Source organism: Corvus cornix, chromosome 14 (genome assembly GCF_000738735.6).
Source record: "Corvus cornix cornix isolate S_Up_H32 chromosome 14, ASM73873v5, whole genome shotgun sequence".
NCBI lineage: Eukaryota > Metazoa > Chordata > Aves > Passeriformes > Corvidae > Corvus > Corvus cornix.
The window spans coordinates 1,315,626-1,329,666 of NC_046344.1; the positions used below are offsets into that span (position 1 = coordinate 1,315,626).

At 37.2% G+C, this 14,041-nt stretch overlaps 1 protein-coding gene across 2 annotated transcripts in view; it reads left to right on the forward strand.

Moving 5' to 3' along the window:
* VPS35L (VPS35 endosomal protein sorting factor like) overlaps positions 1-14,041 on the forward strand; it is a 46,905-nt gene that overhangs the window by 16,914 nt on the left and 15,950 nt on the right. For both annotated transcript variants that reach the window (XM_039560437.1, XM_039560436.1), the window contains exons 16-26: positions 1,301-1,412; positions 1,622-1,738; positions 2,091-2,144; positions 2,567-2,647; positions 3,498-3,560; positions 4,638-4,723; positions 5,693-5,773; positions 8,078-8,141; positions 10,129-10,227; positions 11,019-11,096; positions 12,248-12,362. In XM_039560437.1, coding sequence (XP_039416371.1) covers positions 1,301-1,412; positions 1,622-1,738; positions 2,091-2,144; positions 2,567-2,647; positions 3,498-3,560; positions 4,638-4,723; positions 5,693-5,773; positions 8,078-8,141; positions 10,129-10,227; positions 11,019-11,096; positions 12,248-12,362 — 950 coding nt within the window. The remainder of the gene's footprint in view (positions 1-1,300; positions 1,413-1,621; positions 1,739-2,090; positions 2,145-2,566; positions 2,648-3,497; positions 3,561-4,637; positions 4,724-5,692; positions 5,774-8,077; positions 8,142-10,128; positions 10,228-11,018; positions 11,097-12,247; positions 12,363-14,041) is intronic.

The following is a 14,041-nucleotide window of genomic DNA, read 5'->3' on the forward strand; positions in this document are numbered from 1 at the left end:
ACATAAAAATAATCCACATCCTCTGATGTACAAACAGTTTTGTATAGGTGTTGATTTGTTTTGTGGAACTTATTTTAAAATCAACTTTTAGCCGTAAAGATGGGCTAGATTCCTCCTCTTTGTTCCTCTTTGCTCTTTGAAGAAAGGATAAGATGTTGAGTATAATGAGGGCTCTTTTAAAAGAAATGTTTTTGGGACATGTCTTTTTTATTGGGAAGTTGAGTAATCCAGTTTTAAACAGTAGTCCTCTTTCAAAGTGGAGTTCGGTGTTTTTGTGTCTTCTCATGACTGTCAAGATACTACAAAGCAAGAGGCATCAGTGTATAAATCTTTCAATAATCTCAGTGTGTTCCATGAGCTACTTTGCAGCCATCTAAGTGAAAAGTGACAGCCTGCTCTCTGTATTGCAAAGCACAGGCCTAGTGAACTGGAAGTGCTTGTCTAATGATGAAATGCAAATTCCAGTCAAATTGTGATGGGACCACTAAGGCTCAGGCAGAAACACTGAAGCTGCTGGGCTATTTTAAGCACATAGAATTTCCCTCAAGGTAAACTGCCCTGTGTTCAAACTGTCTGTTTCAGACTAGTGAAGGGCACAGTGTTTTATGAGGCAGCTTCTTGAGCTAACTCATGGCTGAGTAAACTGGATCTTACAGTGGTGCAGTGAGTTCACTCTTCCACTGTGACTTCGGTTTGATACAACACAAATGCCTGTCTGAATGGTTAATCATAAATGTCTAAATGTCATTGCCAGTTATCCCATGACCATGACTTTGGGTTTATTTTAATCCTAACAATGCAGCTGCTAGAAATGTGGCTTTTATAATGCATATATATATATATATATATATATATAAAATACATATTATATTAATATAATTAATTAAGAAAAGTTTCAACAGGGATTTGCCCTCCCTAAGTATTCTTCTGAACTGTAGTTGAACAGAGAGTAAGTTTCTAAATGTCAGCTACTCCTGGTTTGCTGGATATTTCTTGTAAACTGCTGCTAAAATGAGGGTTTCACAAACACCTGTGTGGAAGAAGTATTCTACAGGCTGGGTTACCTTTTCCTTATCTGGTGGCTTCATGTTTTCTTGTTTTGCTTATGCATTATTAATCCTCATCAAAGCAAGCTCGATTTGTGTGAGGGTCTTTTCTTCCTTATTCTCTTGCTTTTTAAAAAATTTATAATAGATGCTGGACAGTTGTTAGTCTAAGAAATACAGATTAATGTAAAGGCAGGGACTACCAAATCTGAGTTGCTGCTGAGCTGCATTGATCTGTGTTGTGTTCATTGCAGTGCTTTGCTGTTGAATTCGGTAATGTCAGCGTTCAGAGCAGAGTTTATTGCTGCGAGATCAATGGACTTCATTGGCATGATTAAAGAGTGTGATGAGTCTGGATTCCCAAAGGTAACATTTTGTATGTAATTTGTAATGATTCCTTTTCTTTGACAGAGGTCTTTATGCTCTTAGTTGCTGACATAACTTGCATATTCACTCGAAAAAAATTATTCAAGTGATTTGATCTGAAAATCTTTCTGCACACTGTACCTGCCAGACCAGTCTCAGATGGACATGCATTATCTGCTTTTAATTAAAAATTTCTCATTAACTTTCAGCATCTCCTCTTTCGCTCCCTGGGCTTAAACTTGGCGTTGGCTGATCCTCCTGAAAATGATCGTCTTCAAATATTAAATGAAGCCTGGAAGGTGATTACAAAGCTGAAGAACCCACAGGTGAGTTACTGTCCATTCTGTTTACTACTGATTCCGTGTTTAGAGCAAAGTTGTAGCAGGTTGTTCAGTAAGCATGTGCTTAGCATGGCATTGTTTACCTTTTCTAAATACACACAGCTGCAAAAAAAATGTTATGGCTGGTCATATGTTTAGATCATCCCTGCTTTTCTTAGTTTTGCTGAAGCATAATTTAATTTTACATAACATTATTACACAAATGTAGCTTTTGAGTTCTAGATCTTTAGGGCTGCATGCGTGCTCAGGAGTTACTTCTTTTAAGTGTAATTTTTGCAAGTGTATTTTTCACAGTCTCCTGCAAATATTGGTAATCATAAGACACGTGTATTTCTAGGATTATATCAACTGTGCTGAAGTGTGGGTGGAGTATACCTGCAGACATTTTACGGTAGGTGAAAATTACTTTGTTTCCTTTGAATTTTTCTGATACAGACTAAGTGGCTGTAGTTTGGTATTAAAGCAGTTTGGTATTAAAGATGGAAAGGCTTTAACTATTCAGTGTAAGTGTGTAGGAATGAAAAATTGCGTTTCCTTTCATGAAAGATGAATGAGGACAAACAATGCAGCTTTGAAGCTTTACCACCTCACAGCCCTGAATGTTTCTTATCCTTTTGTTTTAATGGCAGATGGACCAGGTTAAGAAAGGATTTACTGGAGATATGGCTAAAGTTCTTGGCTTAACGAGAGCTCTGTAAAAAGCTGATGCTTTGGCAAATGGAAGTAAATGATCCTACTCAAGTGGTGTTTAGTGACTTGATTTGTTTGCCAGTTTCGTTCCTGTATTTTGTAACCTTGATTTTTGCTACACAGAAGCGAGAGGTCAATACAGTTCTGGCTGATGTTATCAAACACATGACTCCTGATCGAGCATTTGAAGATGCTTACCCACAGGTAAAGAACTTATTTTGCCAAATCTGTAAAAATCTGATGTGCATCTTCTTAAATGGAATTAATTCTTAAACATTACTGATAACTCTTATAACAAAATAATTATTTTTAGACACTAGCTGTAATTTGGGAAGCCTCTTGGAACTCTGTAATGCTGTGATTTATTCCTCCTTTTTTTCCATGCACATCAATCTTTTAATTCTGAGAAATGCTAAACCCGAATGATTTACGTATTTAGAAGTAGCAATAGTTAACTCCTACATCAACAATGGTGTTTGCTGAAGGGAATTAGCAATCCTGGTAGGCTGTTTAAACAGAAGTAAACCATAAAATAGTCTGTCTCTACCTGGCTTTGTTAAGGCTTCAGTGAATTATTGTGTCCAGTCCTTGAGACTGAATTCCAAATGAGATATGGATTAGTTGAGAAGGTTTTTGTGGTTACTTGGAGGGTAGAAAAAGTGCCTACAAAAGAAGATTTAACAAACTGGTTTGGGGTTTTTTTCATTGTTTATTTGGCTGAGTTTTTTAGTGCAGAGAGCTGGAGGACATAGAGACTCTAAATTGAAAAAAATGTGCCTAACTGTGGAAGTGAAGAGCAAATAAAGCCTGGGCAGGCTGGTCAGCCTCTGTTCAATATGGGTTCTGAAGGGTGTGTTGGAAAAGTGTGTAGGAGCAGCATAGTCTGTCCTGCTTTGGGGAAAGAAATTACATTGATGAATGCTCGAAGCATCTTTCAAAAGAGTTTACTATGAATAACTAGAGAAGAACAATCTCTGGTGTGGATAGTCTTAATTTAACTCATATTACAATAATTTCCCTGGTTTTTTTCACTTTTCCTTTTTCTCCCTTTTAGCTGCAGTCAATTATTCAGAAGGTTATTACCTATATCTATGACTTTGCTCTGCTTTTTTCAGTGGTAAGTGATATTCTGTTGAATAAATTTTTAAGAAGAACTGTTTGGCACTGTTTCTGCAAGAGAATTTACCTGACTGGGATATTTAGATTCTTTACAGGTTCACAGAATGGAAGGATTTTTTATCAAGTAGCTAAGTGCAGAAATATTTTGTGAGCTTTCTGCTGCTTATTACTTAAGTACTTCTTATTTCAGTTCCAATTTTCTCTGCTCTTTTCATTAGGCTGTTAAATTCTCTGAGTTTGTTTTTTTACTGTGGCATAAGTGACAATCAATGCAAGGTAAAACACCATTTATTTGTGTGTGTGTGTTAATGTAATTGCTGATAGCTGCTTCTGTGTTATGATACATGCTTAACATGCTCTCTCATAGCACTTACATTTGGCATTGAAACAAAGTGGAACTCAGAGAGGTCAGAGACTGTATATGAGGTAGAAAAATAGAAACAAAGACAGTACGCAGGGTGTGTCAAAGTACAGAAATCATCTGAAGTGTAGAATTCAAGACTGATGCTATGAATTTGGAGTCAAGTCTTGTTCACAAATTGCTTGGATAATTTGGAAGAACTTACCCTCACTACATTCTTGAGATGATACAGAAACGAAGTATTTTAGTATGTTAACAACTTAGACCCTTATCTTTGAAAGGAGTTTAAATGTCTTAGACGTTCTTAACTTGCTCTGGATACATGCAAAATTGTTGATGATGTGTAGACTGTTTTAATTGTTTTTAATATCTTACCTTTTTTTTCCATAGCTGTCTGAATGTGTCATGATCTTAAGGCATTTGAAGCATATAATTGCTTTTAAAAATAAAGTGCAACATTAGTTTCAAGCAGTTCTGTATTTTGTGCTCCCTTCTGGATCTGTGCAGTCAATAAATTGATACATCTTTCAGCCAGCAGACCCTTTCCATTTGTTCCACTTTTTCATCCTTTGAGATGAATTACTGTTTTCAAAAAAGATGAAAATAATTTTACATAAATAACTGTGCTTATAAAACTTATCCAAAATATTTATTGTTTTAGTGTGTTGTTAGTAACATACCTGATTTTACTTGTTTATGTATTTGTACTTTCAGGAGAAATTCTTGCCATTTCTGGATATGTTCCAGAAGGAAAGTGTGAGAGTGGAGGTTTGCAAGTGCATTATGGAATCTTTTATTAAGTAAGTGGGGACTGCTGAGGTGAAATGCACTCTGGAGGCTGAGACACTTATTGAAAGATGGCTAGAGGAGTCAGTACATTGGCTATTTAGTTTGTGAAGGTTTTCCAGGCTATGGGAAAGAAAAAAGAAAATGTGTCAATTTTGTTATTTATTGATGGACTGTTTGACTGTTCACAAAGAAAGCTGAGTTGAAGTAATTATATTGATGCTGACTTGCTGTGAGTTAACAGAATAGTTGTTCTCTGAGCTTTTTTTTTCCCTTGTGCTGCCTTTGTTGGTTTATGAAATTTATTTCACATTCCAGTTGCTGTGACAGCACAGAATGGAGTACTGCTACAGTTGAAAATGAACTTAGAAAATGAAAATATATTCAGTTGCTCTGAAAGTCAAGCAGTCCTTTTCAAATAATTAACAGGTTTCTTGAAACTTTTTTCTCATTTTCACCTTCCCTTCAGGTATTTCTATTCACTGCTGAGCCTCCCAATCCTTCTCTCCCCGGGGGCTTTGCTCATATGAGAGATGGTGTGGCCCCTTAATCACCTTAGTGGAGCTGCAGTGCACATGTGGCTCTGTACCTAAACATGACACTGATCCTTCCTGTCTGTCCCTAAGTAGCTGAGGAATTATATTATATCTTGGTAAATCCAGGATTGTTTTGTTTTGATGTTCTTAGATTGCCTCCATGTATCACACGTCTGCCTTCCTGTGTCCATTAAGGAGTCAGTCTGTGGCTTGGCACTTCAGCTGTGTATATTAAGATAATATTTCTTGACTGGCATTTATTGGAATTGTACATCTATTAACCATGTGATTGTTGGTGTTCCCTTGGTTCACAAATGAACTTAAAACTTGTGCAGTGTCATACAGTGCTGGTGACTGGAATTATGCATGAAATGGGTGTTATTCTAGTCGTTGTTGTCTGTTTTGACAGAGCAGGATTTTTCACCACTTTTTCTAAATACTTTCTAGGCATCAGCAGGAGTCGACGAAGGATCCCGTTATACTCAATGCTCTCCTGCATATCTGTAAGACGATGCATGACTCTGTGAAGTAAGATGAACTTCTACTAAGAACTCTCATTTATGCCAAGCTGGGCTGCCTGATGTGGTTTCATGTTTCTGAGGCTATTTGTTTCAAGGTGGATTAGGACATGAATCCAATTAGTGCTGAGGGAAGAGCTGTGCAATGAAGTGGCAGCACGTACCATTTGCTCTTTAATTACTGCTGTATTTTGAATACTGAAGCAGAATTTTAAAAGGGAAGTAGCAGCGGTTCTGTAGTTTTCTAGTGAAGCAGAGACACTTCACAATCCAATCTTCAGAATATTTTGAGAGTGAAACAATGTAATCTTTGAGTTATAGTGAATACTAAGCTATTTCTGAGATTCAAGTGATTATGTAGCTACTAAAGCACAGATTGCTGTACAGTTATACCTTTTTGTGGGCCACTATTTTCAGCCATTACAAAAGGGTGTGAAATCTTTAAAAGCATACCTGAAAGATCTCTAGGAACTTGAGCAGGGGAAGCTAGAACTGAGAAGCTCTTGAACCATCTATATCTTTCCCCTAATTCCTCCTCTTCTGTTTTGCCCTTGACTTTGAGAGCTGAGGTTGTTTGGGGTCCCCTGTGCCCTGTTGCACCCTCACTGTTTCAATAGCAGTTGTGCAGTGTGGAAAACATTGTGGTTTGTAGGTGACTTGCAAAAATCACACCAAAATCTGTGTCTGATTGAAAACAGAGCCAGGATCACAATGCTGCAAATTTAACTGGCAGGAGGACAGACCTTCTTTTTTTCCTTCTGGTTTGAGTTGAATTGTAAGGGCACAGTTTCTTTTCCCACTCTGAGCCCAGAGCCTCTTAGTATGACAGATGCTGCAAAAAAATTTTCTCATCCTTGATAGGCAACAAATGCAAGATTTATTGTCAACAGAGGTCAGATTTAGCATGTAATTCCAATTTATACCAGCAAGAGTGCTTTATGTCGGGTTAGAGTACCTTATTTGGCTGTATGTTGCACTAAAAGCCACTTCAGCCTTTAAATAGAACAATATATTTTACCTAAACCAGCTTATTTAAAAAAATAAAGCAGTTTATAGCAATCCATATTTGGTGCTTCCTCTGGTGCCTTGCCAAAACAATTTGATAATTTACTGGGACCTTTAAAATCCCTTAAACCAGCAGTTCCTTGAGGTAAGATGGTTGTACGTCTCTTGGTAAATCATCATAAATTCCAATTATTTTTAAGTAACTCCTGCATCTGTTTTTGCATCCTGGTTCAGGAAACTCCCAGCCCATTGTGTAGGGCTCGCTGACCCCTGTAACAGCTGTTGGAGGGTAACAGCCTTTAGGCTGGTAGGGGTCTGATTCACAATTGAACTGGAAACCTATTACTGACCTGGAGATCTCATTACAAGCCTTCTGAGCCTTTCAGAGCCCATCAGTTGACTCCTTTGATTGGCAATGCACTAATGAGCTGATCGTGCTGAGGTTTTCTTTCCTCCCTTACTGAATTCATACAGTAAAACTATTGTTCTCTTCCCATCTGGTGTCTGAGTTGGAAATTGGTAACTGATATACTAAAGGTCAAAGCTGGAGCCAAGCATATAATAGTAAGGGGATTAAATTGTATCAGTTAATTGTAATTTAACTTTTTGTTCATCCATTTTCAGTGAAGCAGGTTTGACTGACTGGATTTTTATGTGATGTAAATTTGTTTCAAATCAGATTTTGGACTCTTGGTGTAGAATAGGTATCTGTGATAGTTTTGAAAAGAAACTCCTTTTTACGTATCAGTTTAGTTCAGTTCTTACCAAAACGTAAAGAAAACCAGCACTGTAGCAAGGTGAAGTTAATTATTTCTTAAATTCTGAGGCAAGGTTAATTAAAACAAAAAACCCTAAACAAAACAAACCAAAGCCCAAACTAAACAATAAACTAATGTTATACACTGTATATTATTTAAAGTGTATTTTAAAAGCTTTACCCCTTAAATAGGATAACTCTTTTCTAAGAATAGACTTTATAATTTCTTTAGGTTTTTAGACTTAGTTCTTACTCAAGTTCTTATGTTGCAACACAAGACTGAAGCCATTTGTTTGCTACAGTAAAAAATATTAGTGTAGTTTCTTTCTCCTCATGCCAAAGTCTAAGTTTTTATAGAATCTAAAGACACTCAGCAATTTTTACTTTTTTAAAATCTGGAATTAAGTTTGGTTCATGGCTGACTTGGTGATATTCATATTAAAATTAGTTTTATACAGAAAACTTTATAAAATATTATGTATCATTCGAACCTTTATAGATAAATAAGATAAACAATATTCTAAAATTTGCCAAGTAATTTTTTTTTTCTAGCGCACTAACACTTGAGGATGAGAAAAGAACATTAGCAGCTCTGATAAATGGATTCATAAAAATGGTGAGTGACAATTGTGTACAACTGTTGGGTGCACCTTAGAGCTTGGATTTTTGTGAGATCCCCATGAGGAACAGGTGCCTGTGTGGCTGAATCAGAGACCAGTCTCTGACTTGCTTAAGACCAGTGAGAACCCCAGGCAGTGCATTTTAGTGAAATGAGTGTGTGTTCAAAGAGAGGTCGCACAGTGCTGAAGCTGCTGGGGTGCAGTATGAAAGTTTAAAGTGCATGTGTTGTTTATTTAACTGTATTTTCTGCTAGTTTTGTGAACCTCCTGTAAAACAGAGCATGTATTTAAAAGTTAAACAGCAATTGAAGCATCAGAGAGGTCGCTGGTTTATGTGAATGAAGTTCCACTACCCAGCTCTAAATGGAACCAATACCAGCTTTCAAAAATACAAAATAAGTGTAACTTCTTTGTTATTCTAATCTCTGTTTATCTTAATTTAGAAATAAGATCATTCGTATCATTAAATTAGTAGTCCCAGGAGAACCCCAGGTGTTTTGTCTTGAAATTAGTTTTTAACCCATCCCTCATGCTTATTCCAATAAATCTTTTGCTGATCTCTGTTGTTTTCGAGATGTCAGGTTGTTTTAGGGAGACTTTCTCAAGCTTTTTGTATTCTCCAACTACATACTCTCAATGCTTGTTTTTTATTTCACATAGAGCTGACAGGCTCTGTGTCTAGTTGTCCTCTTTGTTCTTTGTTGCAGTTCTATGGATTTACTCTAGATGGTTGGTTTCCTTCAGCTATAATAATTTGCTAATTAATATTCTAGCATAGTTTTGCTTTATTAAGCTTTACATGCAGTATAATATAGTACAATTTCCTTTAGGAGGATTTCTTGCATTGAATAAAATTTGATGTGTCTTGATAGTCCTGGATTAGGGGGAAAAAAATCCCATAGCAGCAAAATGACTAGTTATGAATTTAAACCAGCACACATTAAGATGTGGAGGGAAAAAGCAATTGTAAGTCATCCTTACAGTCAGTATTCTTTGTGGAAAAATTTATATTTTTAGGGAAGTTTTCTTCAGACTAGGACTCAAGAATCAGCAGTTGTACAAATAGAGGAAAAGCAAAGACAGTTGTCTGTAATGAGAGAAGCATTCCTTTGTTTTCTGGTGCAGTTTCTTTGATCTTTCACTGTATGGATTAAATGTAAATTTTATTCTAATTTTGTAAAAAATTCTTTTGCATATGACTTGAGAAATAATAAATAATGCAACCTTTACTTCTATTAAAAAAAAAATTACATACATGTAGACTGCCTGGAGACTGTTCCTCATGCTCTGCTTTTAATTGACAGCTGAGACACTCCAGCTGACAGCACTCGGGTTTTTTAAATCTACAGGGTTGGAAGAGGGCTGCTCTCACACAAAGGTTGTTCTATGACTTCTTGCCTGCCAGAATGCAAGGTTACAGGCTTTTGCCATATTATATAAGCATGTATTTATTAACCAAACTCAAGGAAAACCTGCTTTTCTTACTGGTTTATCTAACTAGGAAAAATGCTGTTTTCTGTTGGAGGCCCCTTATCAACTAGAAATTAGAGGAAGCTGAATAGATTCACAGATCTATTTCTATTTTCTGGGGTTTTTTGTCTTGCTTTGTAAGTATGATCAAAACCAAGCCTTTGTCTCTCCTGTAAAGAGTCAAGAGTTCTGCTAGTTTTGAAAATACTTCACAAAACTAGGATTTAAATTTTGTTTTCTTGAAAAATACTTGATCGGTAAAGTAGAACATCATGTGGAGTATAGACAAAAAAAGCAAACCAGTAAAACTTTCATGTTTCCCTGAAGCTCAAGTATTGCAGACAGTTGGAAGAACAGAGATTCTCCAACTGCTGTTTGTTGTTACTGGTGGGTTTTCTCCTTAGCAATATATGGGGATTTTGACTTTTGAATATCTGTGGTTTATCTGTGGGCAGTTTTACCTGTATTTAAGGCCTACAGCAGTAAAGTCTAGGGACCTTTTATCTTTCACAGGTTTCATTTGGCCGTGACTTTGAACAACAGCTGAGTTTCTATGTCGAAGCCAGGTCAATGTTTTGCAATCTGGAGCCTGTTCTGGTCCAGCTGATTCATGTAAGCCACAGTTTATCTACATATCCTTAATAAATGGGGATATATTTGCAGTTCTCCCGTTCCCTGCTCAGATTATTGGTCTATGGCAAAATAAGTCTGAAATATTTTAATCAGGTGTTTCTAAAGTGAACTTTGATCTCACCTGTGGTTTTACCCCCCTAAACACGCTGAAGTTCTTGGTTGGCAGGCATGCATGGTACCCTTGCAACAAAGAAAATGGGCTATCTTGCAAGAGAATTCATGTATAATAAAATAAATGGCACTTTCGTCCGTTCAGAATTTGGGTTGTCTCTTCTATAATCCTCCATCTAGGAAAGATTAGACTGTGTTTGGCTGCAGATCCAGGCAGAGTCCTGCTGTGATTAGGAAGGTTAATCTCTCTTCTGTATTGAGTCACAGGTGAGCATTAGCTGCATCTGACTCCTTTGCAACATTGTATCTTCCCTTAAATCCTTTTATTATTTTGGTTTATGGATTTTTAATCTGTGTTAGCTAGGAATCATGATTGCTATGCTAGCAAGGAGGTGACAGCACTATAGCTGGGAAGAAAAGGATAAGCTAAAGGCTTGAATAGAACAAGTCATCTTTCACAAATTAAGTCATATTTGCTTTAAGGAACAGTCACTAAAATTCTCCCAGTAAAAAGTAAACAGTACAGTGAGGGCACACTGTATCAGGAGCCTTTGGACACTTGCTATTCTCTAAATGCATGCAGTAAAACATGCAGTTTGTTATCTGCCACTGAGGCTGTGCATTTTTCTTCATGGTTTGCTTTTGTTTTGTGTGTGTAGTCTGTGAACCAACTAGCAATGGAAACAAGAAGGGTGATGAAAGGAAATCATTCCAGAAAGACAGCTGCATTCGTCAGGGTAGGTCTGACTAATAAACTCTGAGCCTGCTTTCTTTGCAGATAATACTGTCTGCTGCCACCTAAGTTTATAGTTTTTGCAAAACCAGTATGTTGGTGGTTTTTGACACTGTAGTCCCATTTTCTCTTGTTACCAGCAGTCTTTCCTCTCTAAAGCCACAAGATGCTGTTTAAGAAAAAAAAGACCCGAACTATCTAATAGCAGCTTTGTGTTGAAAAAGAGCAGCAAGATTGGCTCCTTCTCCAAAGGAAGGTTCACCAGAGAGGTGTTTGTATGAATTCTGGAAAGCTCAGCTTTCCAAATTATATTTGAAATAACATAACAAATTTCTATGTAACTCGGTCACAGAGAGAATGGGAGATGGGGTAAAAAAAAATATTCAAACTTCTGTCTCATGGTATCAGTGCTGATATGCTGAAATCAGGATTTGAATTTCAAGCTCCTTTCAGCTTTAGTGCCTCTGAGTCTTTGTAGGAATGGTCAAATGTGCTTTGAGCTATGCACAGGCCATCACAGGATAGCCAAGTTGCTTGTGTTCCCTTCTTCTAACCTGAAACGTGGCAACCAGGATGTGTCCATCTGCACGTGAGGAGCTGTTTGGGCTTCAGTTCATGGCACCTGTGCGTGGTGTCCTGGGCAGAGGATGGCTGGGCTGACACTGGCCAGCTTCTCTCTGCCTGGGGGCTCCTTGCTCCACCCAGGGGTTTGGGCTGTGCCTGTAGGTGTGCAGCTGCAGCACGCTGGGCTCGGTCTGCCTTCTCCCCAGTACACACAGTGCACCTGCTCTGACCACCTTGGCAGATGGTTTGTCCCTGAGGACACTAATCTGCTTTTCTAGTTGGCTTTTGGTCTTGAGCTGCAAGGTGGTTACCTGAGGAGAGAGGAACTCTTTGAGCTACAGTCACAGAGAGTCAGTTTTGAGCTTATCTAGTAATAGTAACAATAAAAAACCAAATTTATAATTATTTTGAAATACTCATTAGAAATTCCAAATTGCTGATTTTGGGCTTCACATAATATTTGCTTTGTCTTGAAAATCTTTCCCAAAACTGATCTGCAGATTTTGATTCCTAATTGTGTATTTAAATCAGTAAGAATTGCTGTAACTCTGAGATAGGAATTTTATTCAAATTTTTTTTTCTTTACTTTAGGCTTGTGTTGCCTTCTGCTTCATTACAATTCCATCTCTGAGCAGTATCTTCACACGTCTTAATCTGTATCTACACTCTGGACAGGTAGCTCTGGCAAACCAGTGCCTTTCTCAAGGTAAGGCATGAATTTGTCTACTTAAAGGTTCTCTTATTTCAGAAATATTTCTAACTGTGAATAATAACTTGGTTGATATCCTAAGTCGTATGTATATTTATGATGCAATTAAAATACAGCCCTGTTTCAAACACTCTTAAAGTAAAAACTTCTCATATTAAAGCAGCTCTTCAGTGTGATCTCAATAGCCAAGACAGCTGACTGTAGCTGACATAGTCCTGGCCATGAGGCAGGTTGTCCTAAATTCCTTAAGAATTATGGAAAGCATGGAATGTTCTTCTCCTGCATAATTATACAAGCACTCTAATCACAGATGATGTGCATTATTATAACTGAAAAAAGAAACAAGCATCTGTGTAGTAGTTCACAGACTGACAAAATTCACCAATGAGCTGGAAAAGAATTCTAAGTTAGGTCAGTGACAGCAGAATCTTGCACATGCATGATAAATGCTTAGCCAAGAAAATGTGCCACTTTATCAGAGTGAAACAATGGGGTAATATCAGGTCATATGAAGACTGAAAAATGTATTTTCTTGGTTTTGGATCTGACTTATTGATTGAACCAGAGCCTGAGCACATTTTCAGCTATCCTGGTAGTTCAGTGTTAAGTAATAGGAGATTCTGACAAAAAGTGATTTGGGGAAAAAAATGGGAGCTATTCTGGCACCAAAATGAGCATTAAGTCTGTATTACAATTTAATATGATCTTGTTCCTGTTCATGTTACAAATGGAAGCCAGTTGTGTATTCCAAATTCTTCTTACACTTTCAACTGCTTGCAGTATTTTTCTTTTGCTTTTTAAAGTGATGTCATTCTACTTTGTTTTGCAATTTTAATCTTGACTTTAAATGTCTGCTCTCCAATGGTAAATGCTTTTTTCCTTTACACGTTTTCAGTGGAGCTGTGAGAGTAATAAATTGGATTACTTTGCAACATCTTTTGTTGTGGCTATTAATTCTTTGTGTTAGCTCTGTGCTTCTTCACGAAAGCTTGTTTTCCAAGCTCTGCATTTACCAGCAAGTTCCAGCTGCACAAACAAGCTGACTTAGGATGCTGATTAAGACTTTTTAGTGCATGGTGACTGTTGTATTTCTTTGTTTTGGTTCTGATGTTGCCCATACAGCAAAGCAGAGGGATTTAGAGTAAAGCTGACTGTTGTGTCCAAGTTTGTTGTGCAAATAAAAGATCTGCAAAGTCTGTTGTTGTGCAATTAGCATTGTGCAGTTTCTTTGTAGATAACAGAGTTTATATAAAATGGGCCCACTTTTTCTTCCTATGGTGTTTTATTTAATTGACCAGCTTACCTTATCCTGTATGGCAGTTTTCATTGTTGTTGCTGTGCTGCAGAGCTTCTCTTACTGGAATCAAACCCAAAGCAGTTTTTCTGTAATATTTGGTCTTTGAGAATTATTCCCTGATCATGTTGGGACCCGCTCTGTGATTTAATATCTTTCAACTTATAAACTGCTTTTCCACTATTTTTGTGATCTCGTTCTTCTCTCAGTGAGACTCCTGGGCCCCAACAATTGTCCAGATTTTTCAGTGTGAGAGTTTACAAATGTGCACAGCTGTTTCTTGACACACAAATACAGTGCACTCACTAAACAGTTAACAGGATCCCTATCCTGAAGTCTTTTAAGGTAGCAGGTATATGCAAAGTATTATGAACTCAGTCTC